The sequence below is a fragment of the Podarcis raffonei genome, chromosome 6 (assembly GCF_027172205.1).
Source record: "Podarcis raffonei isolate rPodRaf1 chromosome 6, rPodRaf1.pri, whole genome shotgun sequence".
Classification (NCBI taxonomy): domain Eukaryota; kingdom Metazoa; phylum Chordata; class Lepidosauria; order Squamata; family Lacertidae; genus Podarcis; species Podarcis raffonei.
Window position 1 is genome coordinate 11,633,608 of NC_070607.1, and position 25,628 is coordinate 11,659,235.

Here is a 25,628-nt window from a genome sequence, read left to right on the forward strand (position 1 = left end):
CGATATTGATCATTTAGCTGGGTTGCATGAGCCAGCATAGATATTTGACTAGACATTATTAATTTAGAATAAATGTCTTGTTTCAATTTCTTTATCTTCTCCCTCTAGATCCTCAGTTCCCAAATAACAGACACGGGCAGGTATGTCTGTACTGTGGAGAACACTGCAGGAAGTGCCAAAAAATATTTTAATCTTAACGTTCATGGTAAGATAGCTATTTTCTAAGATGCTGGCTGATTATATTCAGATAAAGAACAGTTGCAAAAAAATCTGTTCCTTTGTTTTATTGACTGTGTTTGGATGTCGTGATAAACTGTGGTTTTATTGTGGCGGGAAACATAGCTGTCAAGTGTCCCTTCTTTGAAGGGACAGTCCCTTATTCCAGCACCATGTCCTGCTGCTGTCCCTTATTGATGGATGTCCCTTAAATGTCCCTTAAATGATGTCCCTTAAATTTCAAAGGAAGCAGCTCCTCTCCCTCCCTCCCTGCCGGCCAGGGAGGAGGGAGGCTCCAACTGTGTTGCTTGGCTGTGTTGCTCACCCAATAAGAAGTCTAAGAACGACTGGGGGGTGGAGCTTGCATGCCTTGTGTGTGGCTAGTTAATGCAAGCTGAAGGGGTTTTTGAATGCTGGACGCCATTTTGTTACACGTGCTGCTCCAAACTTTGCAGTGCAAAGCCAGGCCGGGGAGCCATCTTAAGTTGAGGCTGCATAGGCCTTGTGGTGCATGTGATTCAGATTCTCTTCAGTTGAACCTCTGGTTACAAAGTTGGTTGGACAGTGTTCTCAAAGCTGCCCAGCATGAGTTTGACCAGACTGCAGGAGGACAGGAAGACTGGAGTGCCTGGAAGAGGTGAGGCTGCAGGTCCCTTATTTTGGCTGCTGGTCCCTTATTTTCAAGGCTGCTGGCCCCTTATTTTCAAATCTGTAAGTTGACAGCTATGGCGGGAAAGCCTTGGGTGTGCATATTCCTCTCCCTGCTCCGCTCCAGTAGCATGGCTCACAGGAAAAGATTGGAAAAACTCACTTTCTATTTCAATTTACCACAGCTTAGTGTTATGCCTAAATCCTAAACTGTGATTAATCTAGATTAACTGTGGTTTGTTTGAAAGAATAATGTCTATTTATAGATACATAAATACATACCCCGCCCATCCAGGTGAGTTTCCCCAGCCACTCTGGGCGGCTCCCAACAGAATATTAAAAACATAATAAAACATCAAGCATTAAAAACTTCCCTAAACAGGGCTGCCTTCAGATGTCTTCTAGAAGTCAGGTAGTTCTCTATTTCCTTGACATCTGATGGGAGGGCGTTCCACAGGGCCGGTGCCACTACCGAGAAGGCCCTCTACCTCGTTCCCTGTAACCTCGCAGCGAGGGAACTGCCACAAGGCCCTCGGAGCTGGACCTCAGTGGCTGGGCAGAACAATGGGGGTGGAGACGCTCCCTCAGGTATACTGGGCCAAGGCCATTTAGGGCTTTAAAGGTCAGCACCAACACTTTGAATTCTGCTTGGAAACATACTGGGAGCCAGTGAAGATCCTTTAGGACCAGTGTTATATGGTCCCGGCAGCCGCTCCCAGTCACCAGTCTACCTGCCGCATCCTGGATTATTTGTAGTTTCCAAGTCACCTTCAAAGATAGCCCCACATAGAGTGCATTGCAGTAGTCCAAGCAGGAGATAACTGGAGCATGCATCACTCTGGCAAGACAGTCTGCGGGCAGGTGGGGTCTCAGCTGGTGTACCAGATGGAGCTGATAGACAGCTGCCCTGGAAACAGAATTGACCTGCGCCTCCATAGACAATTGTTGTTGTTGTTTAGTCGTTTAGTCGTGTCCAACTCTTTGTGACCCCATGGACCAGAGCATGCCAGGCACTCCTGTCTTCCACTGTCTCCCACAGTTCAGTCAAACTCATATTAGTAGCCCATGGACAATTGTTGTTGTTGTTTAGTCGTTTAGTCGTGTCCGACTCTTCGTGACCCCATGGACCAGAGCACGCCAGGCACCTCTATCCTCCACTACCTCCCGCAGTTTAGTCAAACTCATGCTGGTAACCTCGAAAACACTATCCACATGGACAATTAGCCAGCTTCATAAACCACAGTTAGAATTTGACTTGTTTCAAGCAAGCCATAGTTGAACTTTGTTGTGTTTGGACAACATAACAAGCTTCGGTTTATTAAAAACAAAAGCTAAAGCTTCCCAGCTTCTCCTCATGACTGCACAGGAGGAGGAGGAGGGGAAGGGGAAGTCAATTTATTCATTTAACACAGCATCTGGTTTGCCCTTAATGTTTCTTGTCAACTGTGAACTCCATGTTGTTGTTTTTTAAACGGCCTGTCTATCATTTCAGATGAAGTGATCCATTTAGTTTAGCTCCATCTTTCTCTTAAAAAACTGTGTAAGAAATTAATCCTTGGCTGGGACTTCCCTTGAAAAACAGGGCTGGGGATCTTTATGAGAAGGGCCACCCAGTTTGTGCTTTTTTCTGATGCAAAAAACATAGTCCTTCACTAGCATGAGTTATTTCCCTTCAGTGCCAAGATGTGAAGCATTTCCTGCCATTTCTTCCTGCTTTTAAAAACAATGGCTACTTTCCTAATATTAAATGAGGGATAAAGCAAGGCAACATTGCTTGAGACTTAAAGCAGAATACATGCTGTGTTCAGAAAACTGCAGTGCATTTCCAAGGCTCTGTGGGTTTAGTTGTTGATTTCCTGATATTTTCTCTCTACACCTCATCTTGGTTACCTTATGTAACCTTATCGGTAACCCCATTCCTTTCAGTACCTAATATATTTTGATGATCCGCAGCTGTATCTCTCTACCCAAGATCTTTCCCCCTCCATCCAGTTCCACATCTCTTCTTGTCTGCCTGATTTATCCATTTGGTTCTCTCATCATCATCTCAAATTCAACATGTCAAAGACTGAACTCTTTAACTTTGCTCTCAAACCTTCCACTCTTTGATCCCTCTCCATATCCATTGACAAGCTTACTGCCCGTGGCTTTCTCTTCGACTCTATATTTTGCTTTCTGCTCTCAGTCAGTACCAAAGTATTTTTTTTCTCCGTGTACAAAATAGCAAAATAAAATAAAATAAAATTAAAATCATGCATTTGGAACTCTGGCTCATCTTCTGTTCTTCATGCTTTCACTATCCTAATCCTTGCTAGGCCTCCTAATTCCCTGAGCGGCCACAAAAGCTGCTCACCGCTGCAGCCACCTCTGGTGTTGCAGGTGTGAGTGTGTGGGCATAGCCAGGGCCGGCCCAATACGTTTTGGCACCTGAGGCGAACCACAAAATGGCACCCACCTCCCCACCAAGGAAGAAGGGGTGAATGAAAATCTCTGTCAGAAACAGGGGGGGAATAAAGATCTACATGGGGGTCTGCCACCCTTGTGGATTCTGCTGCCTGAGGCAGTTGCCCCACCTTGCCTCATGGGTGGGCCGGCACTGGACATATTTCCCTTGGTAAACAAGCAAACAAAGGAACACATTTCTGGGCTTTCCTCCTGCATAAGATGGTTTCCAGCATTATGGTAGGAAAGACCCTGTCAATATTTTACTTTCCAGTCGCTTAGTGAAACTTAGTGTGGTTTTCCTGGCAAGTGTATAAAATTTGGGCTTGTGTATCTTTTGACAGTTCCTCCGAGTATTGTTGGCACGAATCCTGAAAATTTGACTGTTGTGGTGAATAACTTCATCTCCTTGACCTGTGAGGTCACTGGCTTCCCACCTCCTGATCTCAGTTGGCTCAAGAATGGAAAACCCATCAGCTTGAACACAAACGCTCTTATAGTGCCAGGTGAGAAAACTCTGCTATGGTGGATATTTCCCCCCATTGAGTGATTCCACTTCTTTTCCCAGGACCTTGTCAAAACTGACAAGGCAAGTTGATAGGCCAAATTTATGTTCACTGTGTTTTTCTTCATCGGTCCCTGCAGTGCCAATAATACATTTGGCATAACATGTGTATGTAAAATGATATCATTTGAAGAAAAGCACAGATACATAAAACCTTTCAAGGAACTGGAAAGAAATTTTATAATTATTTGGAAGAGCCGATGAGTTAACGTTGCTTTCTTGTTACCTGGTTCTTTTATTAGAACAGAGTCTGCCCTCTATCCCAGTAACACAACAAGGAAGTCACTGGTGGCCATGTGACAATTTTTAGGGTTGTTTTTCTCACTTATTATTGGAAATCTTGACATTCTTCACTGTTACAGTGTTTTTTTCTGGAAGTGCGTGCCTGTACGCAGTACTGGTGCCATAGCTGTCAACCGTCCCTTATTTGGCGGGAAACTCCCTTATCCCAGCGCCGTGTCCTGCTGCTGTCCCTTATTGATGATGTCCCGTAAATTTCCCGGGTTTCAAAGGAAGCAGCTCCTCTCCCTCCCTCCCTGCCGGTCAGGGAGGAGGGAAGCTCCAACTGTGTTGCTTGGCTGCGTTGCTCACCCAATAAGGAATCTTAAGAACGACTGGGGGGGTGGAGCTTGCATGCCTTGTGCCGATCAAATTGGCCGCGTTGCCTGGGGAATCACCTTTGCTCAGCGCTTCCCAGCGGAGAGGGGACAGTGGTTTTCCTTGCTGCATCCCCTTTGCCGGGTTGCTGCGCTGTGGGAACCACCGCTTGAGGCTTTGTTTGGCTGCTGGCTGGGCTTTCTGCCTTTGGCTCCGAGGGGCGCAGAAGCTGAACATACGAAATCCCTTGTTTTGGCTGCTGGTCCCTTATTTTCAAGGCTGCTGGTCCCTTATTTTCAAATCTGTAAGTTGACAGCTATGACTGGTGCTCCCCTTCAAATCTTGCAATGCCCACAACAGGGCGCGGTATCAGAGGCGCCCATGACACAGTTGTCAGGCTGTCTCAAACACACACTGCCTTCCCACCCTTTCGCTGCTGCCAGAGGGCAGGGCCTGGAGCTTTCGGTGGGCATGGAAGGAGCGGGAGAGAAGAGGCCTGGGGTGCAGGAATGTACGGATGTGGTCTCTGCAAGCGCACACGTGTGTGGCTGAGTAGTAGTTCAGTCACAGTGTGGCCTGGCCACTGTCAGGGAATAGGATAAGGGCTGTTTGTCTGGCTCATTGGGTGGTGGTCAAAGCCTGTGAACTAAAAACACACACTAAGATCAGTGTGTATTACATGCGCAGCAATGGCATCTGTCATGAATCTCTCTCCACCTCTCTTTTAAAAACATACCACCCCCTTTTTTGCCCCTGTTGCATTTCAACATGAAACTTTTGTAAAATTCTGTTCAAGCAGTGGTGATCTGATAACCCGTCTGAACAGCTCTGCCAACTTTGACAGAGCCAGTGTGGTGTAGTGGTTAAGAGCGGTAGACTCGTAATCTGGGGAACCGGGTTCGCGTCTCCGCTCCTCCACATGCAGCTGCTGGGTGACCTTGGGCTAGTGACACTTCTCTGAAGTCTCTCAGCCCCACTCACCTCACAGAGTCTTTGTTGTGGGGGAAGAAGGGAAAGGAGAATGCTAGCCGCTTTGAGACTCCTTCGGGTAGTGATAAAGCGGGATATCAAATCCAAACTCTTCTTCTCTTCTTCTTCATTTCAGGGGGCCGCACGCTGCAGATTCCTAGGGCCCGTCTGTCCGACGGTGGAGAATATGTCTGCATAGCCAGAAACAGCGCTGGAGAAAGCAGAAGAAAGAGCTTCCTTACCGTTTATGGTGTGTTTCTGCAGCTTTAAAATGAAATAATATTGAAAGTGGGTAAAATGTTAATGTCTAATCATTCTGAGTACGTTTCCGGGCACGATTCAAAGTGTTGGTGCTGACCTTTAAGGCCTAAGCAGCCTCGGTCCAGTATAATAATAATAATAATAATAATAATAATAATAATAATAATTTATTATTTATACCCCGCCCATCTGGCTGGGCCTCCCCAGCCACTCTGGGCGGCTTCCATAAAAACCAAAAATACAGTAAATACCTGAAGAAGCATCTCCACCCCCATCATTCAACCCAGACACTTGAGGTCCAGCTCCGAGGGCCTTCTGGCGGTTCCCTCCTGTGAGAAGTGAGGTTACAGGGAACCAGGCAGAGGGCCTTCTCTCTTTTTTTTCCAAGTGAATTTTTATTGTTTTCCTTACATATTCTTTTCCAACAAATTGTAATAACACCATACATTCCCTTTGACTCTGCCGAGTCGCGACCCCCCTCCCTCCCCACAACTGGTATATTTATCCTGTTTCCATCGCGCACATCATTCTCATGTTAGTACTATTATACATTGGAGGTATTATGTCAATCCTGCTAGTGTCTTGACCTCTTTACAATTCTTCTTTATTCAATAAATTTACTCAAGTTATTTTGGTATCTTTGATCTCCCTGGTCCCGGATCCTCCCTGACAGTTTGGCAAGTTCTGCATATTCTGTCAACTTCGCCTGCCACTCCTGAATAGTTGGTATATCTTGTACTTTCCATCTTTGGGCCAGAAGGGTTCTCGCGGCAGCTGTAGCATACATGAACAAATTTTGATCTTCCATTTTAATTTCTGTTCCTATTAAGCCTAATAGACACGCTTCCGGTCTTTTGGGGAAAGTATATCTAAATATTTTTTTGAGTTCATTATAAATTGATTCCCAATTTTTTTTTACCTTATCGCAGGTCCACCACATATGCAAATAGTCCCCATCTGCCTTTTTACATTTCAAACATTTTCTTTCTTTTTTCCTATACATTTTAGCTAATTTTACTGGCATCAAATGCCATCTATACATCATTTTAAGCAAGTTTTCCTTTAAAGCCATGCATCCTGTAAATCTCGAACCCTCCTTCCATAATCTTTTCCACGCATCCAATTCAATGTTATGCCCAATATCGATTGCCCATTTTATCATTGATTCCTTTACTTCTTCGTCTTTTGTATACCATTCTAGCAATAAACTATACATTCTTGATAAAATTTTATCTTTACAGTCTATTAACTCGATTTGGAATTTCGATTTTTTATCTTCGAACCCATTTCTCTTTTTATCTTCCATTAATAAGTCACTGATCTGGTGGTATTGTAGCCACCCTGTTAACATCTTTTCAATTTGGTCATATGGTTTGAGCTTTATCCCTTGGTCTGTTTTCCTAGTAATATACTCATATGTTACTCTTTCCCCTTCCATGTTTTTTTGTTGTCAACACCTCAATTGGTGATATCCACCACGGTGTCTTCCTTTCCAGGAGGTTTTTATTCCGATCCCATACTTCATATAAAGAATTCCTAATCACATGGTTTAGAAAACCTTTATGTACCTTTACTTTGTTGTACCATAGGTACGAATGCCAACCATATCTATTATCATGGCCCTCTAAATCTAATAGGTCAGTGTTTTCTAAAGTCAGCCAATCTTTTAACCGTACCAAGCACGAAGCTTCATAATATAAAGTCAGGTCTGGTAAATCAAAACCTCCTCTCTCTTTCTTATCTACTAGTATCTTCATTTTTATCCTTGGCCTTTTCCCCTGCCAGACAAATTTCGCTAAAATTTTTTGCCAATCCTTAAATTGTCTTATCCCTTTTACCACTGGTATTGCTTGAAATAGAAATAACAATCTAGGTAGTATATTCATTTTTATCACAGAGATTCTGCCTAATAATGACAATTTTAGTCTGCTCCATATATCCATATCTTTCTTAATTTCTTTCCATACCACCTCATAGTTGTCCTTGTACAGGTTTATATTTTTTGTTGTCATCCAAATTCCTAAATATTTTATTTTTTTAGCTAGCGCGATTCCTGAGTCTACTTGTAATTCTTCCATCTCTTCTTTCTTCAGATTTTTTGCTAGCATTTTCGTCATTTTCATCAGAGGGCCTTCTCGATAGTGGCACCTGCCCTGTGGAATACCCTCCCATCAAATGTCAAGGAAATAAACAACTACAGTGGTACCTTCGTTTACGAACTTAATCCATTCTGGAAGTCCATTCTTAAACCAAGGCGTGCTTTCTCATAGCAGCGGGGTACTCAATTTACACTCAACAGGAAGCGAAACATGTTCTGCTTCCAAGGCAAAATTCACAAACCAAAACACCTACTTCCAGGTTTGCAGCATTCTTAATCCAAGTTGTTCATAAACTAAGCTGCTCTTAAACCAAGGTACCACTGTATGTGACTTTTAGAAGACATCTGAAGGCAGCCCTGTTTAGGGAAGTTTTAATGTTTGATTCTATTTTTAATATTCTGTTGGGAGCCGCCCAGGGTGGCTGGGGAAACCCAGCCAGATGGGCAGAGTATGAATAAATTATGATTATGATTATTATTCCTCCTCTTTAAGGTAGCGATTCTTCCTTCTGGTGAATGCCAAGGAAATAACATTGCTTATATTCCCTCCCACTAAGTCCCTCCCAGCATAAAAGACCACAGCGGAGCAGCGCTTTCCATCGTGAATGTGCGAGTGGGAACTCCGGTGACATTAGAGTGCGAATCCAATGCTGTTCCACCTCCTGTCATCAGCTGGTACAAGAACGGGAGGATGGTTGCAGCCTCATCTAACATGGGGATCGTAGCTGATGGGCAGATGCTTCATATTAAAGCTGCTGAGGTATGCTATTCTGCTTTTTAAAAAAACGTGCAGCCCATTTTTTATAACATGAATTAGGTCTTCATCTTGCCAAAGGCAAGGTGGTTCTTTTAAAATGAGAGATTCAGAAGCAATACAAAATTCACAAGTGAGTGAGAAGATCAAAGGTTTTATTTTAAGACAGCAAGCAGTGTATACATACCAAGCAAGCACTTCAATCTGTGACTTGGAAGCCCTCAAGAAGTGGCAAAATGACTCCCCCAGGTAACCTCAATTTGCACAGCCCTGCGGCTGATCAGTCCGTGCATGAGCTTCAGAGAAACTCTGTCAAACCTGTCCGGTTTTATAGATAGCCTGTGTAGCTTGCCAGACAAGCTACATGCAGATCACTAACTGCTCGAAATACATTTTGCCTTCCAGGTGCATTTTCCATACAGTCTTCAATTGACATATGCTAAATGCAAAAAAAAAGAAAAGAAGAAAAAAGGGACACGGGTGGCGCTGTGGTCTAAACCACTGAGCCTAGGGCTTTCCGATCGGAAGGTCGGCAATTTGAATCCCCGCGACGGGGTGAGCTCCCGTTACTCTGTCCCAGCTCCTGCCAACCTAGCAGTTCGAAAGCACACCAGTGCAAGTAGATAAATAGGTACCGCTCCAGTGGGAAGGTAAACGGTGTTTGTGTGCACTGCTCTGGTTTCGCCAGAGTCATGCTGGCCACATGACCCGGAAAAACTGTCTGCAGACAAACGCCAGCTCCCTCGGCCTGTAAAGTGAGATGAGCGCCGCAACCCCAGAGTTGTTCGCGGCTGGACTTACTTGTCAGGGGTCCTTTACCTTTTTAAATGCAAAAATAGCAATACATTGGAGCAGAGTGTTAAAGGAAGAGATGATTGTGGGGGAAACCAATCATCTAGCCTCAAAGCCCTTTCTATAGTTTGAGGGTTATAAGCAGAGCCTCATTTACATACTCATTAATTGGCAAACCACAGAAGATAAGTTTCATTCGCTTCCCTACTGCCCGTATTGATTTTTTTTGCATGGTCAGTTGCATATTTGAATAAATTGTCAAGATCAGTAGTCATGGACATACATGGGGAAAGGTAAGTAGCTCATTTTACACATATTTCACCTTGGTATACCAGCCGATTTTTGCAAATGGTTTGCTTTCCTATTCAGAAACAAGAACATGGATTGAAAGAAGAAGCCTTTTTGCCTTAAAAACAAACAAGAAAACAAAGCTTTAAAGGGAACTGGTCTATTTATAAAACGTTTGCAACTGAATCAGCCCATCAGAACGATAATTTTTTAAAAAAATCTGCAGGAGAATATATTTATTAGGACCAACTAAAATTTTTTGAAATAGAGCGGGAATATAATTAGGGTAATGGTAGAAAAGCTTTAGTGTGTGCCCTGGTATAATTTCAGAAACGTAGAAAATGTGAGTTCAGAATTAAAATACAAACTGTTCTCTCATGGTGCCTGAGATAGTATGCTTAGGATGAGATCATGGTATGTGTTTTTGAATGGCCCATGTTACAAGACTGTATTCCCCGCACCCCACCCAAAGATGATGCATGAGCACTGAGTATCCATTATGGTGGTTGTTATTACAGTACCCTGTTAGCAAGATGGGTGGTTTTTTCCCCCAAAAATTGAAGCTGTTAATTAGAAAAGTGGTTTGCATATTCTTTTCCTTCTTGTATTCTCAGGTGTCTGATACAGGCCAGTATGTATGTAAAGCCATAAATATTGCGGGACGAGATGATAAAAATTTCCACCTTAACGTTCATGGTAAGCTTATGCTGTGTTAACCTTTAGCGCATGGGTTGGCAAACTAAGGCCCGGGTGCCGGATCCGGCCCATGGACAGTCTGGGAATTGCCGCATGGATCGGCATGGGGATTCTGATCGTTTGGGCTGCGCCAATTCCACCATCCCTCCCCACACACCGCGGTGGCGCCTCCTCCCTCCCTCCTCCTGGCTTCTCCCTGCCCTGCCTAGAGGAGGAAGGGGGCTGGGCTTTGTTGAGCCACAGTTGGCTGAGCGCCATTTTAAGCAGCCCCTCTCCGGAGCCAGCCCTTTTGCGCCACTCATTGTCCCTCTCAGTCGCCAGCCCCTGCTGCTCGCAAGACACAGGTAAGCAGCCACCATGGCTTGTCCACTGCTGTGGAGAAGGGGGGGGGAGTCTTGGGGGGGATTCCCCCCCTAAATATAGTCCGGCCCACTACAAGGTCTGAGGGACAGTGGACTGACCCCCTGTGGAAAACGTCTGCTGACCTCTGCTTTAGTGACTTGAGGGCACCCAAGCCCCAAAGTTCCCATGAGAACAATAGAACACACTGACACAGAGTATTTTGGTTTACGGGTTCAAATAGGCCACAACGTTATTGGTTATGGATGTGAGTGCTTTGGCTTAGGCATTGGGATGAAGTCAGGCTATATCTTGATTCCTGCCTGTCTGCTGGGAGTCCACGGAAGGGTAAACCACTGATAGGGGGCGCCCTATGACTTACATCAGATAGTACACAAAACAAATGAAATACCGTGAAAATCCCTGAAACAAAAAGTAATCGACTAGAAATATTATCTTATAGAAATAAAATAAATAATAAAAATCAAAAAGTTTAAGGTAAAAATTAGAAAAACCTAGAATTGAACACAGCCTTAACAGGATGCCGGCTACAAACCTCATTTCACTGAACTATTCAGTTTCCTCAGAAGGAAATAGAGAAATCATAAACCTTAAATGACCAAATTCAAAGAAAGGGGGTAAAACTCCCAAAAATTCTGTATTATAATCCTAGCTCGACCCAGGTGAAGCAGAGCTCAGTAATAAAGGATTAAGGACTCAGCGGTACAGTTTCTAAAACTGAGTTTACAAAAAAGGTTTGAAAACCTAAATGGCAAGTTTTAGACACAGCCCAACTTGAAGAAAGCCAAGCACAGCAATAAAGAGTTGAGGACTCAGCTGTGAAAATTTTAGTATTGCCTTTACAAAAAGGTTTAAAAAACCTAAATGGCACAAATTCAAAGAAAGGAATACAAGATAAGCTGTTGTAGATTTTAAACAAACTCAAGAGCAGGGCTGAAATGCTCCCATGGTCTAGATATTCCTTCTGATGTTAAAGACTGATAAACCTGTGTTTCCAATCACAGGTATATATACTATAGGGGCTGTGACATGGCCCTAGTCCACATCCAGGCTTTTGACAGAATTCACAGCCCGGATCCCTTTACAGGACATTCTTACTTGGGAGGGGCTGGCGAAGGCAGCAACCTCCCCTCCAATCAAACAAAGGCTTACCCAATGCCTAAGCTCACAAAAGTTGTGATGATTAAGACTAGGTAGGCGAAAACCAAATGGCCGGTCCCAATTTGCCAAGTGGAAAAAATTCCTACCTGGCCCCAACAACATGGCGACCGATAATTGTCCATAGCAAGGCCATATCCGAGCAAAGCATGAAAAGAGGGCAGGTGGTTTGGGCTAGGAAGAGGGGACTGGCAAAGAGGCTAGGAAGAGGGGGCTGGCTGGCTGGCCGTGCAGCGATTAAATTGCCCGTGGCCACACCCACCCTGCCAGCTGATTGGCTGGGGCCGTCTTCCAGCACAGATGACGCGGGTGGCTGTGACGTAGTGGGGAAGGCAGCGTACCTTTCCACCCTACGCCGGAAAACTGTTGAGGCTTGGCTGCCTGGCCACAATGCCGACCACCGGGTAAAAGGTCAGCAGACTTAAACAACAGACCGACCCATATTAGATATACCGTATTTTTCGCTCTATAGGATGCACCTTTTCCCCTCCAAAAATTAAGGGGAAATGTGTGTGCGTCCTGTAGAGCGAATGCAGGCTGCGCGGCTAAGCCCAAAGCCAGAACAGGGAGACGGAGCGCTGCGCAGCTACAAAGGCTGTCCCCCCAGGCCTGGTCTTTGGGGCTGGCAGTGGGGGAAAGCAGCGCTTCCCCCGTCAGACCCAAAGAACAGGTTGAAAGGAACCCTCCGCTGGGCTCCGGAGGCTTTGGGTGAACGCACCTTGAACGCACAGAACACCTTGTTTTAGAGGGGGAGAACAAGAATCCCCCCCCTGTTCTCCTCCTCCTATGGTCTGGTGCGTCCTATAGAGCAAAAAATACGGTAGTTAATCAACCTACTTTGCTGTGCATGGGGTGCTTCTTAATTATGTTTGTGCTTATGGTGATTGCATAACGGGAAGCTGTGGCTGGCTGGAGAGAGGAAAGCGGGCAGAGCGTGGGGTCTCCAGTCAGAGCATCTCATTCTCCCAGATGAGCCTTTTGGGTTATTAGGTGCCTGTGTCTTACCATTGTTCTCATTCACAGTGCCCCCCAGCATTGAAGGCCCTGACCTGGAGTGGATCAATGAAACCATCAGTAACCCTGTGACCTTTACGTGTGATGCTACTGGAATTCCTCCACCAACGATAACATGGCTTAAGGACGGGAAGCCCCTCGGTAATACGTTCTGCAGCTTCCATAGCCATTAGTCATTTTAAATGGTCAGACCAGATGTGAAATGGGAAATAAAGCGGGTTGTGTTTGGCTACAGTGGAGGTGACCCTCAGGGTTGTTGAATATGGCTTCCAGAGATGACCCTGTTTCTTACTGAGCTACAGTCAGCAAAAGAGACAGGAAGACAGGCAATTGGGGGGGGGGTGTGTCTTTCACTGCTCTAGCCTCTAGGTTTTATGGTTTTTCTCGTAGTATGAAACTCCTCCTCTTCTATTTTAAAGTAATCACTATTGCAAGTACCGTATTTTTCGCTCTATAGGACGCACTTTTTCCCCTCCAAAAATGAAGGGGAAATGTGTATGCGTCCTATGGAGCAAATGCAGGCAGCTATCCGCAAGCCTTCGGAGCCTGGCAGGAGTTCCCGCCGGGCTCAGAAGGCTTGCGGATAGCAGCAAGCTCCGGGAGTGAAGGCGAGGTTGCGTGCAACCTCGCCTTTGCTCCCAGACCCGTTCTGGGGGCTGGGGTTGGGGGAAGCTCGGGCTTCCCCCGCCCCAGCCCCACGGCTAAAAATGAATCTTTTTTTAAAAAAATGTTTATTAAAGTTTTACAAAACGTACATCACATATAACAAAACAAAAACAAATCAACAGACAAAAAATAACAAGAAAAAGAAGAAAAATAAAAATAAATCCACTTTTAAATTTCAAAATTCCATATCCCTCTTTCCTGACCTCCCCACATCTCCCTTTTTTGTATTTCTCTTTACTCCGTCAGATTCAGCAAATTCTAACCCATTTCCAACCTCGTTTATACTTATATATTTCCACTTATTATGTCTCTAATTTCCCTTATCTTGATCCTTTACTCCACCTTATATACTTTGACATAATATTATTCTAGTCATACCCCCTCCTTATTAAAATTCTTCTTTTCATAACTCTTTTAACCATATCCCAAATGCCATGTTACCTTCACATCCCACATCATTTTAACACTCAAACATTTTACAATATTTTTGTAGGTAGTTCTTGAACTTTTTCCAATCCTCTTCCATCAATTCTTCTCCCTGGTCACGGATTCTGCCAGTCATTTCAGCCATCTCCATGTAGTCAATCACTTGCATCTGCCACTCTTCCACGGTGGGTAGATCTTGTGTCTTCCAATACGTGGCGAGAAGTATTCTTGCTGCTGTTGTTGCGTACATAAAAAATGTTCTATCTTTCTGTGGCACCAATTGGCCGACTATGCCCAAAAGGAAGGCCTCTGGTTTCTTAGGAAAGGTAAATTTAAATACCTTCTTCAGTTCATTATATATCATTTCCCAGTAAGCCTTAACCTTTGGGCACGTCCACCAAAAATGAAAGAATGTTCCCTCAGCTTCTTTACATTTCCAGCACTTGTTATCAGGCAGGTGATAAATTTTTGCAAGCTTAACTGGGGCTAAAAATGAATCTAAGACAGCTAGCGGGATCCATCCCACTCTGTCTTGGCTTCTGCCAAAGCTGCACGCAGCCTCTCCCGGCTGGAGTGGTTGTGCGTGGCTAAAAAGGAAGCCAAGACAGCCAGCGGGATGGATTCCGCTCGCTGTCTTGGCTTCTTTGCTCTTTGGGGCTGGGGAAAAAAAATAACCCCCCCTTTATTTCCCCCCTAAAAACTAGGCGCGCCCTATGGAGCGAAAAATACGGTAATCAGAACTTGTTCCAAAGCTGGATTTCTCAAATGGTGGAAATGGGTGCCATTTTGTGACATGGCAAAGAGAGCAAAGAACGGATTGCTACCTATTAATTCAGGGGCCCTGAGTCAGCAGTGTTCAGTTAAGTGTCAGAGTCTGAAAGTCAGTTGACTCACCTACACCAAGTCTAGTGAAAGGATCATAGACTGTAGGTGACTCTCCCCAGCCAGCCTGTCATTCCAAGATTGGGGACTCACCTGCAGGCCTGTTGTTCTAAGATTAAGGGGGCTGGGTGGAAAGCGGAGTGAACCAAATGGGGCATATAGGCCTTTTGTTCCCGTTCCCTAATTAAGTATAGGTATATGGTGGCTGGTTGTTTTATTTTTTAGAAATGGTTTACAAGTTTGAGGTGAGAATGATCCAGTTTGTAACAAACTGAAACTTCTCCGGTCTGATTTCTTCTTGTTTCCCTGCTTTTAGAAAACTCTGCATCCCTCGAAATGCACATTTTGTCCGGAGGCAGCAAGCTGCAAATTGCCAGGTCTCAGCATTCGGATAACGGGAACTATTCCTGCATCGCTTCAAATGTGGAAGGCAAAGCTCAGAAATTTTACGTTCTTTCTGTTCAAGGTATGTTTGTGTATACTCTCCTATTGGCTTGTGTCCAACATAACATTTAGTGAATGTTCCATATGCTTAAGGAATGCTCTCCCTCTCTCTACCTCTCATGTGACCCCTAAATGTGTTTGTTGAATACCACCCATGGTACAACTTCGCTATACCCAGACAGCATGTTTCACATTCTTCCCCTCCAGCAGCAACCGGCAATTTTGAGCAGGAGTTGGAAAAAGCAGAATGTCATGGTGGTTAACAGTGTTGATATGTTCCACTAGACTTTGGTACTTGTACAAACATTGGCAGACCTTTAGGGTGTGAAATATACTCGGACTCCTGTAGTGATTTCATGGTCTTTATTACAGCTTGTAAAACAGTGATTGAATTGCCCCCCAAACCTCAGGCTTTTATATACATATTTACACAATGAGTCCCGTCTGATTGGCTGATTCTGCTTCTCTCCTGGAGCCTGATTGGTCTTTTCCTGCAGGCCAATCACTTGTTGCATTCTACGATCCTACCAGCCTAATAGACTGATTAACTTCCTCCTGGAGCCTGATTGGTCTTTTCCTGCAAGCCAATCAGTTGTTGCATTCTCGGATCCTACTTGCCTATTGTTCTAGGATCCAAGCTTAGTACAGTGGTACCTCAGGTTAAGTACTTAATTCGTGCTGGAGGTCCGTTCTTAACCTGAAACTGTTCTTAACCTAAAGCACCACTTTAGCTAATGGGGCCTCCTGCTGCCGCTGCACCGCCAGAGCACAATTTCTGTTCTCATCCTGAAGCAAAGTTCTTAACTTGAAGCACTATTTCTGGGTTAGCAGAGTCTGTAACCTGAAGTGTATGTAACCTGAAGCGTATGTAACCCGAGGTACCACGGTACATACATAACAGGGTGGCAGATGTGCTTAACCCAGGGGTTGCCAATGTTTGTGCTCTCCAGGTATTGTTCAACTATAACTCCCATCATCCCATGCTGTCCATGCCCACAGGGGCAGATGAGAGTTGAAGTCCATCAACACCTGGACTCACATGGAGGTATTACTAATACACATTTCCACCATCTTAAAGTTCCTCCAGATATTGCCGGCTCGGAAATGCCAAGTGACGTCAGCGTCATCCTTGGGGAAAACATCCAGCTTTCCTGTAAGGCCCATGGAATTCCGGCACCTGCAATTCAGTGGCTGAAAGATGGAAAACCAATTAGTGGCGGTGAATCTCCGCGGATAAGGTTAAGTGTTGCATTTTCTCGTTCTGAAGCAAGCCAGAGTCTGAGCAGGAGTTAAAACAGAGAAGGGGAATAGAGGCGAGGAAGCATAGAAGGGAAGATATATGGGGGAATGCCAGGATAGTGGGAACACCACTGCCATTTTTTCTAGAACAAAAGCACTGCTTTTTGCCCCAAAGAGCCCATCTCATCACAAGGTGGTATTAAAATCGGCTTATTTTGTTCCAACTCCCTTTTGCAAACCAACTAACCTGTCTTGCATTATTCTTTCTTTGATGCTTCTCTTCTGCTTTTGTTGTTGTTGTTTGGTCATTTAGTCGTGTCCAACTCTTCGTGAACCCCATGGATCAGACCACGCCAGGCACTCCTGTCTTCCACCGCCTCTCGCAGTTTGGTCAAACACATGCTGGTAGCTTTGAGAGCACTGTCCAACCATCTCGTCCTCTGTCGTCCCCTTCTCCTTGTGCCCTCAATCTTTCCCAGCATCAGGGTCTTTTCCAGGGAGTCTTCTCTTCTCATGAGGTGGCCAAAGTATTGGAGCCTCAGCTTCAGGATCTGTCCTTCCAGTGAGCACTCAGGGGTGATTTCCTTAAGAATGGAGAGGTTTGATCTTCTTGCAGTCCATAGGACTCTCAAGAGTCTCCTCCAGCACCATAATTCAAAAGCATCAATTCTTTGGCGATCAGCCTTTTTTATGGTCCAGCTTTCACTTCCATACATCACTACTGGGAAAACCATAGCTTTAACTATACAGACCATTGTCTTTGTCCATGGAGTTTTCTTGGCAGGGATACTGGAGTGGCTTGCCGGTTCCTGCTCCAGGTGGATCACATTTGGTCAAAACTCTCCACTATGACCTGTCCATCTTGGGTGCCCTGCACGACATAGTTCATAGCTTCTCTGAGTTATCCAAGCCCCTTCGCCACGGCAAGGCAGCGATCCATGAAGGGGATCACTTTTATTTTGGCACAGTCTTCCTTTCTTCGGTCTCCCTTTCTCTCTCTCTCTCTCTCTCTCTCTCTCTCTTTTTTAGTATATAATTTTAGTAAATTTTCTGTTTTACAATTTAAAACACTCGTTTTACATCCTTAAGATATCAATGGCTTCCCTTCTTCTCTTTCCGTGGTTCATTTTACATACCATAAATCCCTGCATATTTTGCAAAAACTATACCATTCAGTATTCCATTATTGCATCCATCAGAACTTGTTCACGCTGTTGAATTTATCTTGATGCTGCCAGAGTTTTCAGCCGCACACAATTATTTCCCATATATGCAGTAAAGGTTTTCCAATCTTCTCTCAACGTATGTTCTTCTTGTTCTCTTATTCTGTAGGTTAAGTCTGCGAGTTGTGCATATTATGTCAATTTAACTTGCCATTCTTCTTTAGTTGGGACCTCGCTCGTTTTCCATTTTTGGGCTAACAAACCCTGTCTCCCCTTCTCGGCTTCCCTACTTCTTATATCTCTGTTTCTCACACTTAATTCTGATAGCTAGCATGAACAGGAGGACAAACTGGCTCACTGCTATAAGGATGGTTTAAGGTAATTTATAGGTGGGGAATTTTGAACACTTCAAGCTGGGTGTGTTTAGCCTGGAAAAGAGGAGAGGCAGAGGAGATATGATTGTCATCTTCACATGGATTCGAGTTACAAGAAAGGAGTTTCCAACTTAACATCAGGAAGAACTTTCTGACAGTAAGAACTGTCAGTAGAATGGATTCCTTCGGGAGGTTGTAGACACTCTTTCACTGGAGGTTTTTAAGCAGAGCTTGGATGGCCATCTGTGATGGGTGCTTTAGTTGAGATTCCTGCATTCATAGAATCATAGAATCATAGAGTTGGAAGAGTCCAACCCCCTGCCAAGCAGGAAACACCATCAGAGCACTCCTGACATATGGTTGTCAAGCCTCTGCTTAAAGACCTCCAAAGAAGGAGACTCCACCACACTCCTTGGCAGCAAATTCCACTGTCAAACAGCTCTTACTGTCAGGAAGTTCTTCCTAATGTTTAGGTGGAATCTTCTTTCTTGTAGTTTGGAACCATTGCTCCGTGTCCGCTTCTCTGGAGCAGCAGAAAACAACCTTTCTCCCTCCTCTATGTGACATCCTTTTATATATTTGAACATGGCTATCATATCACCCCTTAACCTCCTCTTCTCCAGGCTAAACATGCCCAGCTCCCTTAGCCGTTCCTCATAAGGCATCGTTTCCAGGCCTTTGACCATTTTGGTTGCCCTCCTCTGGACACGTTCCAGTTTGTCAGTGTCCTTCTTGAACTGTGGTGCCCAGAACTGGACACAGTACTCCAGGTGAGGTCTGACCAGAGCAGAATACAGTGGCACTATTACTTCCCTTGATCTAGATGCTATACTCCTATTGATGCAGCCCAGAATTGCATTGGCTTTTTTAGCTGCCGCGTCACACTGTTGGCTCATGTCAAGTTTGTGGTCAACCAAGACTCCTAGATCCTTTTCACATGTAGTGCTCTCAAGCCAGGTGTCACCCGTCTTGTATTTGTGCCTCTCATTTTTTTTGCCCAAGTGCAATACTTTACATTTCTCCCTGTTAAAGTTCATCTTGTTTGTTTTGGCCCAGTTCTCCAATCTGTCAAGGTCGTTTTGAAGTGTGATCCTGTCCTCTGGGGTGTTAGCCACCCCTCCCAGTTTGGTGTCATCTGCAAATTTGATCAGGATGCCCTTGAGTCCATCATCCAAGTCGTTGATAAAGATGTTGAATAAGACCGGGCCCAAGACAGAACCCTGTGGCACCCCACTAGTCACTCTTCTAGGGGTTTGGACTACATGACTCTCAAGGTCCCTTCCAACTCAACAGCTCTATGATTCTAAGATGCAATGTGGTCACTAGGCATTGTTATACTCCAGGGGTTGGCAAGGTTTACTGGCCAAGGGCCGGATCACTCCCATGGAGATCGTCTGTGGGCCGGACTGGTGCAGTGCGATGCCAGAAATCGCATCTGCGCATGCCCAGACAACGGAAATCGCACCTGTGAAGAAGTGATTTTCGGTGTCTGGACATGCGCAGACACGGTTTTTAGTATCTGTGCGTGCACAGATGCGATTTTCGGCGCTGCTCGATGAGTCTCTGCGCTGTGCCGTGCTGGTTTAGTGCAGCGCAGGGGACTCACCGTGGGGGAGGCTCGTGGGCCGGTAAAACGGTCTTCGTGGGCTGCATCCGGCCCATGGGGTCCATGTTGCTGACCACGTTATACTCGGTTTACCGCAAATTACAGTATATAATTATACATCTCGATTCAAGCTTATTTCTCTCAGTCTTGAGATTAACATCCTAACTCAGACGCTTCTAATTATTCCATTTTCTGTGATTCCTTTTTTTAGCTTGGCTCCAGATGGCAGCTTCCTCAGTATTGCTGGAGCCCTCACAAGTGATGTAGGGAAATATACTTGTGTTGCTAGCAACCCTGCGGGGGAAGAAGACCGAATTTTCAATGTCAATGTATATGGTGAGCATTATTATTAAGTGGTTGTTTTTTTTTAGCATGATAATGTTAGAAGCACCTGTCTTATGATTCTCTGAATGAGAAACATGAGTTTTCTTTTTTAACCAACCATGATTTGCCAATGTTTTTATGTTGATTTTATTCTTCACCTTGAAATATTTTTTTTATAAAGGTGCAGATTATAAGCAAACAAATAAAGATCAAATCGGCAGTGTAAAGGAGGAAGAGCTCATGGAAACACAGTTATTTTGCTAATAATAATGTTAACTAAACAGGCTTGGGGAATTAAGCATGATGGCTGGCTAATGTAAAGATCTCTGGGGCTTAAAACTATGAAGAATTTCATGTAGCTCATAGGTGGTTCAGGTGTAGGGCAGGTGGGCGTGGCTTGTCCGAAATTGCTTCACAGGTCAAACAGTGAAATCTGGACAGCCCAAGTTTAGCCCATGGGCTGTAGGAGATTATTCACCCTCTGCTGTAAGAGGACCAGCCCAGGAAAAATGTAGGCTCAGTTACACAACTATGCAATCCCATTTAACCTTAAAGGTGTGTGTGTGTTTGCGTGTCCGATTGCCTGGAAATTCGATGGAAGCTTTAAAATTACTAAAAGTTTTCAGTCTCAGAAGACTCATTAAAATATTTGTTAGGGAAACACAAAACAATCATTTTTGTACAGTCATAGTTTTATCCTCCCAACTTATAATATATTTTCCAGTTTGATTCTTGAGACTTCTGGAAGTTGACCTATGGTGAGAGAAAGCATCAAATAAATTTTAATAATAATAATTAATGATGATAATGATGATGATGATGATGATAATAATAATAATAATAATAATAATAATAATAATAATAATATAAAAAATATACCGTATTTTTCGCCCTATAGGGCGCACCGGCCCATAGGGCGCACCTAGTTTCCAGGGGGGGGGGGTCAAGGAAAAAATATGATTCCCCCCCCCCCCGCAGCTCTGGGAGCAGCAGACAGGCTGCACGCAGCCTGTGTGCTACTCCAAGACCTTCTTCTTGCTTTTGCGGGAGGTGGCGGAATTCCCCCACCTCCTAGAAAAGCCAGCAGAAGCCCCGCAGCCCCTTTAAAGAGCGTGCGGCTTTTGCCTGCTTTTGCGGGAGGTGGGGGAATTCCCCCATCTCCCGCAAAAGCCCAAAGGAGGAAGAAGGGACGGACTCGGCCAGTCAGTCCCTTCTCCCTCCTTGGGGAAAGGCCCCCAAGAGCGGCGCGCTCTTTAAAGGCTGCGCGGCTCCTGCGGGCTTTTCGACCCAGCTTGTGGGGCTGGCGATGGGGGGAAGCGCTGCTTTCCCCCACGCCAGCCTCAAAGAGCAGACTCTTCGGGCTTCAGCGAAAGCAACGCGAAGCCTCCGGAGCGCAGGCTTCCTAGGCTTTGCATTGCTATCGCTGAAGCCAAGGAGTTTGCATTCGCCCCATGGGATGCACACACATTTCCCCATCATTTTTGGAGGGGAAAAAGCACGTCCTATAGGGCAAAAAATACGGTAAGTTGCCAACTTCCACTGCAGGGTATTCTACAGGAAGTCAAAGTAACTGATGCTTTTCTGATCCAAGCTTTTCAAAAGAAAAGCCGTTTCCTGACATTACATTAATATTCATTTAATTGTATCTATAGGTCAGGCTGAGCAGACTATTTTCCAATGAACATTTTCTGGGAGAGGCGTGAGAAAAAGTTTCCTGAAAGATCCTAACAGCTTGTCATTCTTCACCAGTTTGCTGCTGTTCTCAGGCTCAGAAATGCCATCTCTTCCTAGTAGTGCTGGCATCAACACAGCCAACTCTGTGATGAGTGAGGGCAAAGGAAGCTAATTCATAGTGAGGGTAGATCTTCTTGAATAGGCTTTGTTGGAATGTTCAGTGGAGAGCATTCAGTGCAGCCGCCAAAGCAAATTAGCCCCTGGTAGTGTGGGTTAAACCACAGAGCCTAGGACTTGACGATCAGAAGGTCGGCGGTTCTAATCTCCGCGACGGGGTGAGCTCCCGTTGCTCAGTCCCTGCTCCTGCCAACCTAGCAGTTCGAAAGCACGTCAAAGTGCAAGTAGATCAATAGGTACCGCTCTGGCCACATGACCCGAAAGCTGGACGCCGGCTCCCTCAGCCAATAAAGCGAGATGAGTACCGCAACCCCAGAGTCGGTCACGACTGGACCTAATGGTCAGGGGTCCCTTTACCTTTACCTTTTAGTGCTGCCAAAAGTGTTTTTGAGCGATAAGAAACAAGTGTGATGCATTAAACATTTTCTGGGTTCTCTATCTCTCTCTGTGGATCATATACAGTGGTACCTCGGGTTAAGCACTTAATTCGTTCTGGAGGTCTGTTCTTAACCTGAAACTGTTCTTAACCTGAAGCACCACTTTAGCTAATGGGGCCTCCTGCTGCTGCCGCACCGCCGGAGCACAATTTCTGTTCTCAACCTGAAGCAAAGTTCTTAACCTGAAGCACTATTTCTGGGTTAGCGGAGTCTGTAACCTGAAGCGTATGTAACCTGAAGCGTATGTAACCTGAGGTACCACTGTATGTAACATATAAATGTATCTATTCCTATTTAACACTGTGCGTAAACACATATGCTGGATAACTGTGACGCTTAAGATGGTGCCAATTTGTTATGGAAACTGGCTAGTCTTGGCTCATTCTCTAGAGAGCAGAGTAGTCTCCAAGTACATTCCTCTATTTAGCCCCTTTCCTCCCAGCCTCACTTCTCGCTTTCCTGGTGCCTTGGGACTGGACCAAGAACGGACTGCCTATGAGTCAGCATCCATGCATTTCCGAGAAGTGTGTGAATTCGTGGTTTCTGGAAAAGCAGAACTCAGCGGGCCATGGTTGCACCGCATAACTGCAGGGTCCAGTTGACTAACATCAAGACACAGTAGCTATCATTTGTGCTTCCTTTGATGGCCGAAGCAAGACCTGTTTCTGGCCACAGGCACAATTATGTGAAAGATTTATAAAGAAATTCAACATGACTTGCGATTATCTGGCTAAAGGAATAGCATCCTCAAGCATCCTGACTTTCATTAGTGTTTGGTTTGGAACACTGTGGGGAATGTCTTTTTGGATTAGGAAAGTGTTATTCCTTCCATCTTGGGGTTCAGCATAAGGTGAGCTTCATCAGGAATTCTTTTTAGCATCTACCGTTTAACGTATAAGCCTGGCCAATACAGTGGTACCTTGGTTCTCAAACTTAATCCGTTCCGGAAGTCTGTTCCAAAACCAAAGCGTTCCAAAAACAAGGCGTGCTTTCCCATAGAAAGCAATGCAAAATGGATTAATCCGTTCCAGACTTTTAAAAACAACCCCTGAAACAGCAATTTAACATGAATTTTACTATCTAACGAGACCATTGATCCATAAAATGAAAGCAATAAACGATGTACTGCAGTCACACAGTCAACCCATCAGTAGCCGAACTGGGTTGCACACAGTCACAAAAGCAAAGCAAAAAAGCCCCCAAAACAAAAACACAAAATAAATAGCAAAAGCAGACAGACCTCAGCGTAACACTCAAAACGGAAATGTGGCACTCAAATTGGAAACGTAACACTCAAAACAGAGCACATTTGGCTTCTGAAAAAAGTTATCAAACCAGAACACTTACTTCCGGGTTTGCAGTGTTTGGGTTCCAAGTTGTTTGAGTACCAAGGCGTTTGAGAACCAAGGCACCACTGTACCTCTGTTCATATTCTGAAGCCTCCATCCTCTTCCCTTCACCAGAGGTACCCAATTTCAGATGTGGTGCCGAAGACCGGTATAAGCTTTTAACAGAAGTCCCACATGACCCCATTCTTAAGCTGTTTTCTATGTTGCTCCTGTCACTAAATGGCTTTTTTTCTATAAACCTTTTAAAAAAGATAGTTACATAGTTATACTGATATTACTCTGTACTGTTTTAATTTGAGTATAACATTTGTTAGAGGCAAGGTGAAACTACTGGAAAAAATAAGTTGTTTGTCTGTTTTTGCTGCATTTGGTTACAAAATTTAGTTCCACCCACTATAATTAACAATAAAGATGAACCCGAGGCTCTAACTGTGCTGCTGGAGACTTCAATAAACATTGAATGCCAGGCTGTGGGAACTCCACCACCACAGATCAATTGGCTGAAGAACGGGCTGCCTCTCTCTATCTCCACACACATCAGGTTGCTTTCAGCTGGACAGATTCTCAGGTAAGGTACCAGTTCTTTCAGTCCACTCTCGCACATTTTATGTAAGAAGATCTTACATAAAAGTAGGCAGCTGAAAGTTAAATCAATACAATTGTTATTTTGTGGCACTTGCTTTCTGCATTTCATTCAATCCAGATCATGGGTAGGCAAACTAAGGCCCGGGGGCCGGATCCGGCCCAATCACCTTCTAAATCCGGCCCGCGGACGGTCCAGGAATCAGCGTGTTTTTACATGAGTAGAATGTGTGCTTTTATTTAAAATGCATCTCTGGGTCATTTGTGGGGCATAGGAATTCGTTCATTTTTTTCCTCCAAAATATAGTCCGCCCCCCCACAAGGTCTGAGGGACAGTGGACCAGCCCCCTGCTGAAAAGGTTTGCTGACCCCTGATCCAGATGACCAACCAGCATCAGACCTATTTACTTCAGTGATGGAACTACATGTTATTTCTTCAGTTCTTCCTCCTGGTATCTATTTTAGAAGTCCTGGAAAACTCCTTGGGCGAGTGTAAGGAGTGAATTTCATGCTTAACTGGCTCTCAAGTAGGTTTGTCAAACATAGCCAGTTTCTCTCCAGACTCCCTTATAATAGGTTTTGTAATATTGGCTGCCCTCTTCTTAATGGCAAAGAACCTGTGGGAGACCCACCCTATCCTGAGATATACTTTGGCAGATCTTTAAAGGAAAGTGATGCTTCCTAGTAAAAAGGGATTGCGGGCAACAATGGAGAATTTCTACATCTCATTCCAATTCAAAAAGGGTATCTGAATGCTATTGTGAAAGGGCCAATCTTAGAAATTGCAATATGTTGTAGGAAGAAGTTTTCAGAGGCTGATTCATGTGGTTTTGAGCCTGTATATCTATATCTATATCTATATCTATATCTATATCTATATCTATATCTATATCTATATCTATATCTATATCTATATATCTATATCTATATCTATATCTATATCTATATCTATATCTATATCTATCTATATCTATATATTATGTAGTTTTTATGTAGTTTTATGTAGTTTTTATGTAGTTTTATGTAGTTTTTCAATTTCTTTGTTCTGCTTGGGACAATGACAATAAAGATATTGTATATATCGTATATATCGTATCTATATCTATATCTATATCTATATCTATATCTATATCTATCTAAATCTAATCTATATCTATATCTATATCTATATCTATATCTGTCATCTATCTATCATCTATCTATCTATCATCTATCTATCTATCTATCTATCATCTATCTATCTATCTATTTAATCTATATGTACGTGTGTGTGTGTGTGTGTATTTATATATGCCATTCTTTCATGCAAATCTTTCTAGAATGACAGAGAAGCAGAAATAAATACAAAATTAAAACAAAAGCTATAAAAGAATGAAGCAGCAGAATAAAACGAAACATTACAAGGGTCTTAACAGAACTAAAAGGTG

At 44.2% G+C, this 25,628-nt stretch overlaps 1 protein-coding gene across 6 annotated transcripts in view; it reads left to right on the plus strand.

Moving 5' to 3' along the window:
* Nucleotides 1–25,628, plus strand: part of HMCN1 (hemicentin 1) — a 301,086-nt gene that overhangs the window by 210,488 nt on the left and 64,970 nt on the right. For 5 of the 6 annotated variants that reach the window (XM_053391425.1, XM_053391419.1, XM_053391422.1 and 2 more), the window contains 10 exons: nt 109–205; nt 3,651–3,812; nt 5,574–5,687; nt 8,354–8,556; nt 10,245–10,326; nt 12,868–12,999; nt 15,149–15,298; nt 16,355–16,514; nt 19,870–19,994; nt 24,004–24,187. In XM_053391425.1, the coding sequence (XP_053247400.1) occupies nt 109–205; nt 3,651–3,812; nt 5,574–5,687; nt 8,354–8,556; nt 10,245–10,326; nt 12,868–12,999; nt 15,149–15,298; nt 16,355–16,514; nt 19,870–19,994; nt 24,004–24,187 (1,409 nt within the window). The remainder of the gene's footprint in view (nt 1–108; nt 206–3,650; nt 3,813–5,573; nt 5,688–8,353; nt 8,557–10,244; nt 10,327–12,867; nt 13,000–15,148; nt 15,299–16,354; nt 16,515–19,869; nt 19,995–24,003; nt 24,188–25,628) is intronic. The other variant, XM_053391423.1, reaches the window with a different exon arrangement.